This window comes from Bos mutus, chromosome 10 (genome assembly GCF_027580195.1).
Source record: "Bos mutus isolate GX-2022 chromosome 10, NWIPB_WYAK_1.1, whole genome shotgun sequence".
In the NCBI taxonomy this organism is placed as follows: Eukaryota; Metazoa; Chordata; class Mammalia; order Artiodactyla; family Bovidae; genus Bos; species Bos mutus.
In genome coordinates, this window is record NC_091626.1 from 61,715,550 (window position 1) to 61,731,192 (window position 15,643).

General features: G+C 40.1%; 1 protein-coding gene across 1 annotated transcript in view; it reads left to right on the top strand.

The window, feature by feature from the left end:
* The first annotated feature begins 456 nt into the window (after positions 1–456).
* USP3 (ubiquitin specific peptidase 3) overlaps positions 457–15,643 on the top strand; it is a 103,128-nt gene continuing 87,941 nt past the window's right edge. The window contains exon 1 of the mRNA XM_070378052.1: positions 457–1,088. Coding sequence (XP_070234153.1) covers positions 998–1,088 — 91 coding nt within the window. The 5' untranslated portion in view covers positions 457–997. The remainder of the gene's footprint in view (positions 1,089–15,643) is intronic.

Genomic DNA, 15,643 nt, shown 5'->3' on the forward strand with positions numbered 1-15,643 from the left:
TTTTTATCACCTCATCACCGGGACCGCCCGCTCAGCAAACCTAGGTTACAGCTATCTCGCTTAAACTTAAACTGGACGTTGAGATCTGAATGTCCGATCATATGCTCGAGGTAATGCCAATAGTGATTCATAGTGACAGGGTTTGAACCCCGGTTCACGATCGCCCCCGCCATCTCGCACCTAAGTGGCTGGCTAAGGCCACATGTCTAGAACCTAGTCCAGAACTAGAACTTGGTCAGTATGGTACCTGCCGCAGGGAGCAGACCACTAAACCAGTACTGCTCTGGGACCCATGCAGCCCGCTGGGCCACCGGGGGCCAGGCCTTTAACCTCTCTGAGTCTGAGCCACAGTGTGTAAAGTGGGGGCTCTCTGTCTGCCCTTGTGGTTTTTATTTTCTTCTTCACACTTTCTTTCGTGACCAGATTTTCTACCCCGGGGTAGTCAGACCATCTCATTACGCTGGATCAGTGTTTTCTGACTGCGAGAGCTCGCCCAGGGCGGGGAAAAAGCAGCGGACCGGCCCAGTGTGCCCCGGCTTGGCGCCCCACCCTTCTCGGGGCCGGGGAAAGTCGCGGCTGCTCGGGGCAGCGGAGTTGGGAAAGTCACTTCAGAGCGCAGTCTGACTCTGGGCCACCCGCCTGCGAGCGCGCGGACCCCACCCAGCTGGGGAAGACGGGGGCGGGGCCGGGCCTGGAGGCGGGGCCTGCCCAGGGGCGGGGCCGGGCCGGCCTGGGAAGACGGAAGCCCCCAACCTAGGGGTGGCGGCAGGACCCGGATCCCGGAGCACCACGTTTTCTGGAGCCGGACATCTAGAGACGGCGGGAGAGAAAACCCGGCTCCCGGAAGCTTTTGCTTTCTTTGACGCAAGGGCTCGGGACGCAGCCGCCGTCGGCCGAGCGTCGGGCGAGGAGCGACCCCAGACGGAGTCGTCGGAGTTCCTCCGCCCCCGCCTCGCCGGGTCCCGGAGCCTCAGTCCTCGCAGCTCTTCTGGTGGCCATGGAGTGTCCGCACCTGAGCTCCAGCGTCTGCATCGCTCCGGACTCAGCCAAGTTCCCCAACGGCTCCCCGTCGTCCTGGTGCTGCAGCGGTGAGTGCGGCCCCAGGCGGCCTGCAACGCACCCGAGGCCCCGGCTCCGCCGGGCCTGCCGTCTAGGGGCCGCGGGCGGCGGACGCGCGGACTCGGGAAGCGGTGCGGGCAAGCCGGGCCCGGTGGCTGGGGAAGGGTACTCGGTGAGGCGTGCGGAGCGGCGGCGGGCGGAGCGGCGGCGGCGGCTCCTTTGTTTCCCGTGGCCCGACGGTCCGGCCGGCGAAGGAGAGGCCCGCGAGGGATGCGAGCCCGCGGGGGCCACGAGCGCGTGGGGACGGCGGCGAGCCGGGACCCTGGCCTGCGGCTCGCGCCCCTGCGCCGCCCGGCAATGCCGGGGGGCTGTGGTGGCCCGTGTCGCCCGGTCGGGGGGCTGCGGGAGTGGGTGTCCGGCCCCCACAAGGCGGCCGCACGTGTGGCCGGGCCCTAGTTGTGTGCCCTCCTCGACCGGACAGGAAAAGCGCCGCTCTTGGGGGCAGCTTTGTTTGGGCTGCTGGGCGCGCTGGGGCCCTTCGCTACCTGCTCTGGCCCCGCTTCCTTTCGCTTCCCCCTATGCTCCAGCGACCCGATCCACGCCCGGTGGGCGGGAGCCGCGACCCCGAGAGGTGCTCAGAACTCGGGAGGCCGAGGTCAGAGGCTTTCATCAGCACGGGAGGGGGAAGTTTGAAAACAGGCTGCGGGCTTAAAAAGCTCAGAAGGCTGATGGAGCAGCTGCTTTGGAGGGGCGGCTAGCGCTGCTTTTCAGGTCTTCTTGGTGGGTTGAAACTGCTTTGGGATTTCCGAGTCCATGTGCTGGAGGACAGTTATTAGGTTTATGTAATGCTTTTGCATTGCTTAAGCATCTTAACTCCTTCTGCCGGGCCTCTTGGAAGCCCCAGTGCCCTCTTATTGTCTGCTCTAACGACTTAGGATCGCACCGGCCACACTGCTTTGATTACTTCCTGGTAGGGCCCTGGTGCAGCCGATAGGGTCTTTGTTTATTAGCTTTGAGATAATCGGTGGCAGCTTGGGTTGAAGAGTAGAATGTAAATTGTGCGTTTCAAAAATCTTAAGTTCATTTGAAGAAATAAAAGAGCAGTGGTACGGTTTAACTGTGTGACGTTCCTCATTACGGGCCGGAGCTAGGAAGATAGTTTAGAGAATGCCTTAACACTTTTGACAGGTTACTTCTTAAATGGTGATTATTATGTCCTTAGAGAAAATCACAGGCAACAGCCACAAAGAAAAATGTACCCTGGTATAAGGAGTCGAGATAACTGGCTTCCTTGAGCTCTGAGAGGTTTGATGCTTTGCTTGCCTTTGTAAAGTCAGATTGTCTTTTTCTGCACGAAGCCCGTAAAGATTATAACCGGTTAATTGATTTTGCAGTGCAGTATTGCAGTTCTTTTATGAGGGTGCAGAAAACTTACCTACTAATGTTTCTTCCACAGTGAATGTTGAGTATGAAACAACAAATAAAGTGTGTCAAATTGCTTTACAAATTAGTTGATGTTGCATTAGCTCTAATTGTAGCTGTGGTGCTGCGATTGTGGTAAGTTGTGTCTTTCTTTCTTTTTTTTCCCCAAGAGATTTGGGGGAAGAAATGACCAAAGTAAACACTAGAAAAAGCATACCTCATGAGGAATGATGAAATTACTTTCTCTGTGGATTACTTTCTACAGGGATACAAAGCAGACAGCTCCCTTATGGCTTTTTCTAGGTAAACTCACATCAAATTTTAAAATGGCCTCACTGGGCACATGCATCTAGAAAAAGGAATAGAGTTTATGCAAGTGACAGATTTCCTGTTGTGAGTCAGCCTTGCCTTTGTCAGTCAGGGCGTCCACATGACTGTGGGAAAGAGGTGCAGAAGATCGAACATCTCTTGAGGAACTTAAGTTAAAATGGAGCATAACTTAGAGGCTTGTGCTGATACAAAGAACAAACTAGTATGGCTAGCTCTAAGGGAGGGGTTATTTCTGTCCAAGGGCTAGGATGGCATCTTTGCATCTTGCAACAAAGTTTGTCTCTGACATTGCTTTGGGAGGGTGATTTTAGTCATGTGCTTTCATTTGTAGAACCAATAAAGCCAGTTTCGCAACTTTATGTGGGTTTTTTCCTTCTGCTCAAGTTCTGTGAATTGAACCCATTTCATGCGGGCCTCCCACTAACCTCTTGGCATCCATTCATTGATATAATCTCATATTTTTATATTGAGCTTGATCTTGTTCTTGCCTGCCTGTTGTTTCAGTGATTAAATGATTATTAACTATGAGTCTTTGGCTAATTCATCATCTTGGAGGGTTATGTGTTCTGGTATTTATTCTCCAACACTCTCAAACGTCTTCTTTCCTTTTCTTTTTGGTAGGGCACCAAAAGAGTAGCCAGTGTGTGGAATAACTCGGTGACCGAGTGCGGAGTCTGATTGCGTTCTTTTCAGGGAGGGGAAATCCCTGTTTTGGCACTGGGGCAATAAAAGTCATGCCCTTGCCCTGTTTTCTTTGGGAGCTTGCAGTTACATCACAGTGAAACAGCCTCAAGGCAGCCAAGCATATTGGAAAAGACCAACATCCTAGGCTCTTCTAGGTAGCAATACATCCTTGGAAAGTAGTTCTGTTTCCTTTGAGCCTAAGTCTTATGGTATCATTTGTAAAACAATGGGTAATACTTCACATTCACTTCACAGGTTGTTGTTAGGGTGCACAAGGTAATTTTTGTGCAAACTTTGAGAGACTCCAAACACTATTCAAGTAATAGGTGGTTTTATAGGTCAGAACATCTTTATGAAAAGGACTCTGAATACTTAAGTATCTAAAGCCCCTTAAATAGGGACTGGGACAGACTGGCTTTATGCTGAATTATGTTTTGCAAGATCTATTACTCAACAAGATTAGGGGGTGTAAGAAGTAATTATACTTCGGAATTAACTTGAGCTTCTTATCTGTGGAAAGCCCTTGGTACATATTATTGTATATGTTATGTAATTGTGTACCACAGCGGTTCTCAAACTTTTTGTTTTCAGGCCTCTTTTACCGTCTTAAAATTATTGAGAACCCAAAGAGCCTTTGTTTGTATGGCTTATAGCTATTGATATCTGTTGTATGGAAAATTATATTTATATATAAATAATATATATTTATTATATCCTTTACAATTAATAATAATAAATCCATTACCTGTTAACAAGTAGTAATTTACATAAATTTTCAAAACAAAAATTTGGTGAGAAGATTGGCATTTTAATTTTTGTAACTGTCTTTGTTATTTGGCTTAATAGAAGACAGCTGGATTTTTACATCTGCCTTTGCCTTTGGTCTCTTGAGATATCACACATTGGGTAGCCTCTGGAAAACTCCACTGCATGCTTGTGAGAGAATAAGGGTAGAGAATAAAAGTAACATCAGTATTATTTATGAAAATAGTTTGACCTCATGTACCCCTGAAGGGTTTTGGAAACCCTCAGGGGCTCAGGATCACACTCTGAGAACCCACTTGTATACAACAATAGTAGCAGTTAAGGACAGCTGCTCTTATCAAAATAGTTTTCAAATATTAAAGAATTCCATAAGGTCTTAAAACTAGCAGCATTTATGTCTGCGTGGAGATTCACAGAATTTATAATACATAAGCTGGGACGATGGAGTCCAGTAATCAATCCCTTGCTCTCAAAAAAGTTGCAGTCCAATCTGGTTGAGGAGAGACAGGAAGCTAACTGGTTAGAAGTTAAATCCATGTTGTGGCTTAAGGTAAGTGTTGAAAATAGTAATCTCCTAATAAGGTAAAAGTTGATTTATGTCTAATTTTGCTAAATTCATTCTCATTTTTAAATGAAAACGTTTTAAATAAAAACGAGGTCATTCTTTCAAGGTTTTTGTTAAGTGCACGTACCAGATGTTATTTTCAGAAGCTGGAGACTTCTGAAAGTATACTTCATTTGTATATGTATGTGTGGGTAAAAGGGTTGAGCCAGTGGCAAAATACTGGAGAGAAAACCCAGATTGGTTAAAAAGATGCTCTAAACACAACTATTTTCATAACTAAGGTGAGCCAAAGACTTTAAGGGTTTGGGTTAAATAGCCAGTTAAATTGTAGATATTTTAATAGCATAGGCATGAAAAAATTTTCCCTGATTAATTCTTTAAAGAGTTGAGAAATCCTCTTATAGTTTCTAGTACACACTTGCCCTCACATTACCTAAGAAAAGTAAGTGTAGATTAAGTAAATATTTTGCAATTTGGGATGGTTATTGGAGATTAATCCTTTTTTGAAGATACATTTAGTTGGATAGAGTTCTGATTATTGATTGCATCTCAGTGGTAATAAACTTGTCATTTGTGATAACGCTTGAGCTGAAAATGAGATATCACCTTGATGGGGTGATGGGTTATTTTGCACCAGATTTCTCTCACAACCTACATCTAAAGAAACCTCTTACATGCCCAGTGGATTAAACTTTCTAGATAGGATCAGTCATTTGTTCATTGTAAGGTCAAATGCATTTACTGCTCCTAGTAGTAACCCTGTATGAAATTAAGTGCCTAGCATCTAATAAGACACTCAGTAAATATTTGCTTAATGAATGAAGGAACTTTCTTCCTTTTGATGGTAGCTGGATTGGCCTTAAACTTGGTGTTTAAAATAAATGGAAAGCATAGTGAGTGAGTGTTTAAAATAAATGGAAAGCATAGTAAGTGAGCTTCTCCCCAGAATGCTTTCACCAGTCACCGCTCCTGGCTTTTAGTCTATAAAGTAAAGTTTGACTGGCTTGTGAGGAACTGACCATCTGCAGTCTTGTTACCATGATGAATTTGTAGTCTTTTGACATTCTGTGTTTATAGGTAGGCAGGTATGACATTTTAGTAGTAAATGTGGATGGGACAGTTAAAAATCAGTGGGCCCGTGATACTTTTGAAGATTAATATTTAAATTTCATACACTTTTCTGAAGAATTTTAACTTTTTCGATAAGATTTGTAAGCTTAAGTCAAACGCAGTTGTCTTTCTAGTTTTTCTGGCAGTATCCCACCTGGAATCCCAGCCCCTAGAACTTTAAAGCAGCCTAAGCTTATTTCCAAAGTCTCTGAATAATTGGTAGTAGATGTGAAGAAGCTGGGATTTAGAATGTGCTCCATGTGTTCGTTTGAAGAGGCTGCAGTCTAGGGACTGAGCCTAACATTTTGCTGTTGTGAAGAAGTTTTGACACGTGGATCTGAAGTTATTCTCCGAATAGTATTCTTAGTAGTATACAAAGAATATCCTTCATGGCCTAAAAGCAGAAGAAAGGATGGGGTTGAGGGGTGAATTTGAACTGTTTGTTTCAGTTTCTCGTTATTCATTTATTCTCAAAATAGCTGATTCTCATCATTCTTTGCTTTAATAGCATTAGCCTTAGGCTCTTATAACATCCTACTTTTTCCACTTTGAAATTTAAGTGATTTCCTTCTTTACTGGAATATGATAGATTAATTTTGAATCCTTTAAACTTAACTTAAAAATATTTATGTTTTTCTAGTGTTTGTCGCTCAGTGAGCAGAACAGTGAGTAACTTAGTTTGTAGCTCATTGAGTAATTTAAATTCCTGTTTTAAAATTTAATTGAGTCCCTCTTCTATCAGGGAGTAATTTACAAGGGCATTACCCCTAACCCGTGTTGTTTTTTCTTTTGCAGTTTTTTCCCACTTCTTGAGCTATATTAGACATTTTCCTTCTTTGAAAGAAAATAGTAGTGTCCTTTGATTGTGTCCAGACCGTGGGTTTTGTGTTCAACCTAAGCATCCAAGTGGACTTGGATAGTAGCTTATCAGTGTTTGAAGTGGGAACTATATATTGTTAATGTATTTTAGTGTTTTATGTTTATTCATAGCTTTTAAACACAAGAGCCACTGCATTCTAGGTGTTTTAGTAGAGCTTTCCTGGACAGATGGCTTAGAAGGAGGTACTTAGATTCTCAGCAGGGGCTGGTACTTTTTGGAGGGTTTATTTGTGATGAAGCTTACCTTGATTGACAGCTTAGAATGCCGAGAATACCATTAGCAGCAGCAACAGCTTGTTCATCTTACCTAGAATTGTTTCGCCCCAAGACTTCTCAAGATGCCCTGTGATTTCTAATAGTCTGTTTTGAGAATGTAGGGAGAAGGTATCTTTCACAACGAAAGGAAATTTACCTAAAAATTGTTTATTGCAATTGTATCTTGAAATCTTTCTGGGTTGTTGAATGATCTTTGGCTTAGAAACCTGTAAACAGAGGTCATCTTTTAACTGCTGTGAGTCTGCAGATGTTAGTGTATATAGTAATTCCAGATGTTTTCTCATCTACTAGTTTTACTGAGTAGGAGGAGAACTGAGAACAACATAAAGGAACTTCAAAGCAGTTGGCCAGCATTTAATCCTGACTAATTTAATTAACTACCCATCCTTGTAGTTTTTCCTGTTTCATAGATTGTGAAACTGAGACAAAGATTAACAGAGTTGCTCAAGGTGCTTGGGGATATTAGAGATAGCCCAGAGCTTAAATTCAAATACCATTCAAACCATACTTTTGGCTTGCCTTTTTAAAAGCAAGGTCTTTATTTTGTCATCTAGTCACTTACTGCTTGATAATTTAAAGGATTATAAGTGTTCGGAGACATACTTGAAGTAATTCCTCTGAAGATTTTTGATGTGAAAGTGTATTTTAAATTCTACATTTTGGAAATAATTTATTTTAAATTTCTATATTTAATTAGCTCTTCCTCCCTCTGTTTATTGATTAAAATGCCAGCAAGGTGGAACAAGGTTGTTAATACAGTTGGAAGAACACTGTTTTTGAATGTCTAAATTTTGGTTCAGATTGAATTTTTTTGTAGGCTGAAATGGGCTTTACTTTAGTTCAGATATCATGAAGCCTTCTCACCATAGCTGTGGATAAGGATAAAATGCAGTGAGCTCTTTGTCATTTTATAATCGTGGCCTCCTCCCATTTGTTCATTTTGTTTCTGCTGGAGGAGATTCTTCTTGGAAGTTGTTTGTTATGGGGTACGGGAGGGAGAGAATTCTTAAGATAGAGAATTTTGCTTTTGCTGCTGGTAGCTCAGGGGTTATTTGAATCTTTGCTTTTAGGCAGTAACTTTTGTTGATTCCATTTCGTTATATTTTAAGATTTTCCAATCATATTTCTTGTAGAAGTTACTTATAGTCTTTAGGCTGCAATGCTTAAAACAAGATTTCCCTCCCCCCCCCGCCCCCTGCACACTTCTTAAGACATACTGAAAAACAGGTATATGTTTGGTTTTTACAGATATATAATATACAGGTAAGCTTAAGAAGGCAACTTCAAATTTTGAAAACTTTTGTTGAAACAAAACCTGTGCATTGAAAAGTGAAGTTTGTAGTTGTCTTGGTATTTGTGTTAGCTAAATGCTTCACCGTTAATCACCACTAGCTAATTAAATTTTCTAAGACCCTTTTGAGGAGGGAAATGAGAGTTTATTTTGAATATGAACCAGTTTGCGTCTTTGAAAAGATATTATAACCGACTGGATTTTATCTGAAGACTTTGTACTCTGCTGTAGGATTGAATAACTCTATCAGCAGGCTGTTTTCCATTTTGAGTAGATGTTCTCTCCTGATATTTTTCCCTTGTTCTAGCTGGGTTTAAGGCAGCCTTTAGAAATCTGCTTGCCAATTTATCCTTGACCTGTCCTGAAGACTCGTAATTTCATGGACTGTTCTTGAACTATCTCATCACCAGGCAAAGCAGGCTGGTGATTAACTGTCATGTTCCTGCAGGTTTAATTTAACCAATTGTAAGATAGGACACTTGTTGATTTCACTTCTTTAAATCTTTGTTCTTACTGACCATGCTCAGGTTTTCCTTTGTAGATAATAGATCTTTGTTTTGGTCAGAGTTTGTGAAGATCATGCTGAAATTTCTAGGCAGCAATTTTTTTTTTTTTTTTTTTTGGTGACAGAATGTTTCCCTGGGATAATGGATAGATAAATGTTGAAAAATATTCTAATTTTTTTTTGTTGTTGTTAAAGAACTTCTATTTAACTTAGTCTGGGGCTGACATTTATATTATTGATTGAGTGGTTTTTAAATTTTAGTGTCACATAGTAAAACAGATTAACTCTAGTTTCCATCTGAATTATTTTGAATGTTAATTGTGAGCTCTTTTGGCATTGGAGAAACTGTTTGCAACAACAGGATTCAAGCTTCACCTTATGTGTATGAAGTAGCTGCCAGAGCTCAACATTCATGCTGTGAGAATTTAATTCTAATTTAATTTAACTGCATTGGTTTCATTTCAGTTATTTCAAGTGTTTTGTTTGTGTGTAGTCTTTTTAGAACCTCATTTAAAAAATATTTTTTGAGACTTTTTTCCTTTGAATGATTAATACAGATTTTTGGGAAAATGTGGGTCAGATTTTTTTTAATGTACCTATTGGTTGTAAAAAAAAAAAAATTCCAACTCTTGCTTTGCATCAAATAATTAGAACAGCTAATGGAGTTTACAGGTGCCTATTTTCTGTAATACTGGGTATCTAGCCCTTCAAGCAGAGTATAAGTATATGCCCAGTTTATGTTTTTTCTTTCCATTTCTTCATAAGTAGTCCCATTGATTTTTAAAAAGATATTTTCCCAGCACACCAGTAAATACAACTGTGGTAATTTCACACCCCCACCCCCAGATTTGTATTTTAGTGCTAAGCTATACTGTATAACCACAAAAAGCTAGAAAAAGGATTGTACAACATAGATATTAAACCTGCTGTCTGAGTAAAGTCTTTGATAATGAGGTCCCTTAACGTCTTAAATGTTTTGTTGATTTATGGGAGGGAGTGCTTCCTATAAAATATGTGTGTGCATCTTTTCTTGTCTTGTATACACTTGCTTTTGTTTTGAAATAATAGTTGTGTGGTGTTTACATTTATGACTTGATTAATTTCTTTTGAAAATCCTTTTACTATTTAACTATGGATTTGCTTACTCAGGTTGTTGGCAAAGTGTGGAATTGCATCAGATCTTGCTATATTAAATAAATGGAAATATTGGATGCCAGAATCTTTCTTAAGTGATTCATGGCTTTTGTGTTGGTAGTCTGTATACAATCAGCTTCATAAGGAGAGTTATTTTTGAAACAATATAAGCTCCTGATAATTTTTCTGTGGTTATTTGTGTCTGGTCTTCCAAAGGCAGCAGTGGCCATTTTGACTCTGATTTAGTAATCTGCTTTGACTTGAGTAGTTTCAATCCTTCTCTCCACTACCCTTCCCTCTCATTTGTAGGTAGGGGCACAGTTCCAGCATTTAGCTGAAGACTGTAGAACAGATAAAAGCATAATAGGTTCATAGGTGCCTTTTTTTTTTTTTTTAAACCAAAGTGGGTTTGAACAAGTCTGAGTCTGTGAAAGAAGGAATAATAAAAGATGTTTAGTACATTACAGTTGAGCATATGCAGTTTCTCATACATTATTTCTGTATGTTGTTTTCAATTGCCTTTGAGGACTGGTTTCAGAAACGCATTTCAAAATAGAGTGAAATGCTCGAGCCAGTGAGGGGACTAGTCTTATGGATCAGAATTTGCCTCTGTGTAGGAAATCAGCAGGACCAGATGCCCTCTCTTCTGGCTCTGTAGGTATCTGGCTCTGTTAACATATAGATGATAAATTTTGGCCAGCTTTGAAATTACATTCTCTAGTAGAGGACACATACCATTAGCTCTGGAAATTAGCCTTGTAGTATACAGGGAGTTGAGTAGGTGCCTGGCCCCAAATGATAAACAGAGTTTGTAATTTTTATTTCGTGTAATAGGTGATTTTTTAAGATGAAAAAATGTGGTTTAGGCAACTTCATGAATTGATATGATTGTTATATCAGTTTACCTTTTAAACATTAGTGTTTTCAAAAAGTAGTACATTATACAGTTACGCCATACAGTATAGTATCAGAAGGTTTAAAATAGAACAGCAGGCTCCCTTCCCTCCACCCTCAGTCTTACTGTCCACAGACAACCACTTTCAGCTTTGTTAGCTTTCTCCCTTATATTTACCCACATGCTTCTAAGTAATACATTGTTATTTTCCAATTTATCCATTTTAGGTAGTATCTCTTGACATCTTGTGTTGGTAAGTGAGGACATTAGTATTTCATTACCTGCCCACTCTCCATTTCTCAATATGACCAGACCACAAATTTTTATTAATACTGTGATTACTTTTTTTTTTCTTTTCTGGCATTTTATTTTTCCTTTAGTTAGTAATTGCTTTTTTTTTTAACTGCTTACTTTACTTTCTTTACATTTTCTCCCAAATGTAACATATACATTTGTCAAATGTCTATGAATATTCTTTTCCAAGCATTTAAACACATACTCTCTTAGTAGTAGTATTCCCGAGGCTCTCCTTCCTAGAGTGCCCTTGCTTCCATCTGAGCTGACTGTTCTCTGAGCCGACTGGACAGTTTTTACCCTGTGACTCCCTCGCTGTCCTCTTGTGTTAGATCTCCCATTCCCTGGATCGCAGGTCTTTCTCGTCCTTGGTTTATTGGACCATTGTGCTGGAGTACATCATCTAGCTCCCTTCTCAGGGGAGCCACATTTTTGATCCCACCCAAGTCTGACACCTTTATCCGACCTTTGTACTTGACTGCTTGGTTGACTATAGACTGTTCGTTAGAAAAGATTTTTCTCTTAGAATTTTTTTTTTTTTTTGGTGATGCAGCACAGCTTGTGGGATCTTAGTTCCCCGACTAGTGATCAAACCCACGCCCTTCCCATTGGAAGCACAGTCTTAACCTCTGGACCGCCAGGGAAGTCCCTCTCTTAGAATTTTAAAAGCAGTGTTCCTTTGTTTTTAGGCTTTCAGTGTTTTTTTTTTTTTTTTTTAAGAAATGTGATGCCTTTTTGATGACTGTTTCTTCATATATAGCCTTTTATTCTTTCTCCTGGAAGCTTTTAGGATATTCCTTTTATCCTTGGTGTTCCGGAATTTCAGAGTGATGTGTCTTGGCATGGCTTAGTTTTTCTTTTCTTGTGATGGGTTCTCAAGGGACTTTTCAGTCTGTGCATTTGAGAGTACACTCATCTTCCCATCCTTAAATCTCCTAGTTTGTACGTTTTTCTTTGTACAACTCCTATTAATTGAATGTTGAGCACCGTGGGTAGAACCTGTAATTTTCTTATCTTTTTATTTCTTTGCCTTTTGGTTCTAGTTCCTGAGATATTTCCTTGTTTTTATTTTTCCTTCTACCCTTCTACTGAATTTTGATAATAATATTTCTTGTTTTTAAGTGCTTTTCCTCCTTTTTCTTTTTTTTTTATTTTTTTTTTCCTCCTTTTTCTGACCATTGTTTTTTCATACATCCTATTGCTATTGTTTCGCAGTATCTTCTCTTGTTAATCCTGGGTTTTAGAGTTTGTTCTGAGGCTTTTCTGTGCTGTCTGCATTGTTTCTCTTGTCTCTAGGTTCCTCTTTTTCTTTTCAAAATGATTCTTTCAAACTAGAGCTTTCCTTCACAGAATCTTACTTTATCTATTTTTTCATGTAAGGGTGGGGCACTAGAAAGCTCTGTGAGGCTTGTATACATTGGGCTTCACTGTGAAGTTGGGGACAGGCCGCCTTCTTCATTGGAGGAAGACAGTCAAGACGTCTGTGTGGATATTTATTTTTTTGCACCATTTTTTCAGCACTCCCTCTGGGAGCTGTACACCTGGCTGCTGATGTCCTGACATGAGGACGTAGGAAGTCCATGAGCTCATTGTCCCTGCAGCCCTTGGGCCCCTTGTTCTTAGTGCCACCTTTACTCTGCTGTCTGCTGTGCCCCGTGTCCCTAAGCCCAGGACTGCCTCCCAGCTGCACTCTTCTCTGCTGGTACTTTCTGGGCTGTCACTCTTCTCTGCTGGCACTTGGGCTTAGCTTTCTTCACGCTACGAAGATTGTTACTGCTCCTTCGGCTTCTTCCTGACTGCCAAAAGCATGTTGAAGTTTGCTTGTCTCACATGTTCTCTTTGTGAGTCACTATTGATTTAATTTTTTATTGTCATTTTAGTGAAATGGGGTGAAGAGGAGATAAGAGAGAAATTGGTCTGCCATGCTTAATTTGGTGTTTATTTTTACTTAATTAATTAAAATTATTTGGCCATGCTCTGCAGCATGTGGGATCTTAGTTCCCTAGCCAGGGATGGAACCTGCATTTCCTGCATTGGAAGTGTAGAGTCTTAACCACTGGACCACCAGGGAATCCCAATTAGTGTTTATTTTTAAATGAAATATTTTTAAATGCAGTTTTTAGGGTAAAAACATGCTTTGCCTTATCAGAGATGGATTTTATTAGTAATCATCCGGAGAGTTAAATCACTAAAACTGAAATTTTGCAGTACTATTTTTGAGTAAAAGTTTAAACCCAGATTTACCTTCCTTGATAAGCAGAGCAAAATACTGTTGCTATTACCAGAGTCAGCAGAGAGAGTAGATAAGCCTCTGGGTTTGGCTCTGCTTGGGAAATTGGGAGCCAGAGTTTGGATATATAAAAGAAACATGTTGTAATGTCATTTGGACTACTGCAATTAATCTATTATAATATTTTTACTGGATTAGTTTGTCATCCATTAATAAAGGGAAGTTACTGCCAGGTTTATAGTACTATTTGGCCTGTACAATGGTAATTTAACCTTTTCCTTTGTGTTATAGTAATTTTCAAAAAGTATGTTTTTAATAGGAAGTAAAGAATAAAAATTTAAAAATCTCAAAACCCTTTTTATTTTGATACACTTTCACACTTAAAGGAACCTTATTAGAATAATACAAAGAACTCCCTTGTACTCTTTACCTATTCATGAGTTAACATTTTGCCACCTTGGTGTTACATGTGTACCTTCTTTCTATATATTCCCCCCAACTCCCATCACTAATTTGCATACCTAATGTTCCTTCATCCATAAATGCTTTATCCCCCCCTACCCCCCAAGAACAAGGACTTTCTTTTCATTAAGCATGGGATATTGGTTAAAATTAGGACATTTAATGACTGATACAGTAGTATTATTGAATGCACATTCCATTCTCAGATTTCTCCCGTTGTCTCACTGTCCTTTATATAATGTCCTTCATAGCTGTTTGCCAGTTGTGTCGCCCCACCCGTCTCCCCTGCATCTCACCCACGGTCATGAGTTTCATTTTGTTGTGAACTCTTTTAGTCTCCTTCAGTCTCTAATGGTTCCTTATCCTTTCTTTGTCTTTCACGTCTTGAGTATTTCTGTAGAGTGTACTTCAATTTGGATTTTTCTGTTGTTTCTTTATGATTAGATTCAAGTCGTGCCAGGTTTTGATAGGAATACTGCAGAAGCAATGTGTCTTCTCAGGGCATTATATCAAGAGGTATATGAAATTGGTTTGTCTCATTTTGGTAATATTTATTTTATTAAGGTGATATTTGCAAGGTTCTTTGTTGTAAAGTTTCTTTTTCCCCTTTGTTATTAATAACTAATTTGTAGCAGATGCTTTGAGATTTTACATATAATTGTCTTATTCCTCATCAAACATTAATCTAGTAATTTAGCATCCACTGATGATTCTTGATTGAATCAGTTGTTACTAGGATGGTTGCAGGATGTTGATTTTTTAACTTATTTCTTCTAAGTATATATGGGGACACATTTTCCTTTCTCACTCGTTTATTCATTTATTTTATTAACATGAACTCAGGTTTTCATTTTATTTCTTAACATCCTATTGCTATTTATTTTGAAGATCAAGTTGTCCTAGATTTGGCTAGTGGAGACCTTCTTAGGCCATAATTTTGACATGTCCCTATTGTTCTTGGAGCCCTTACTTTCTGGCATGGCAAGGTGCTCCCATCTCATCTTGTACTCAGCCTGCCCCCGTCTTGGAATCAGCTATTTCTCCAAGTAGCCATTGTTCCTTTTAGTGGGGAATAATGTTTATAACCTAAGATCTCTCAGCAAATAGGAATTAAGAAATATGAAAATGTGTATGTGTGTGTATGTATATATTTGTTTGTATTTGTGTGTTTGTGTAACCACGAGTTCATTTTGATACCTTTAATTCCAGTTCAGCACTGCAGGTCTCGTCTTGAGCCTTTCTGCATTTGTAATGCCCTTTTCTAACAGTGAGAATCTGGTTCCCATTATCCTCAACACGTGTACTTGTTTGCTCCATGCCATAATCAGAGAAAGTAGTTCTGAACTGCTGACCCACACCATTGCAAAGAAAACTGCTTATAACTAGAGCTTAATATTTTTAATGGTGTTTTTTGTCTGTATACTCAAAAAAAAAAAAGTCCTATGTTAAAAAATTATGTTAGTTTTCCTTCCTTTTCCTTCCCTTTCCTTCCCTCTTTTAACACACTTATTTGACATATAGTCTGCTTCATTTGTTTTTGTTTGATTTCCATTTAAAATTTTTTCGGCCTTATACTTGCTGATTTTATTTCACGTTTTTTTGAGTATATAAAATGTGAGTATGGGCTTTCCTGGTAGCTCAGATAGTAACGAATCCACCTACCAATGCAGGAGACCCAGGTTCGATCCCTGGGTTGGGAAGATTGCCTGGAGAAGGGAATGGCTACCCACTCCAGTATGCTT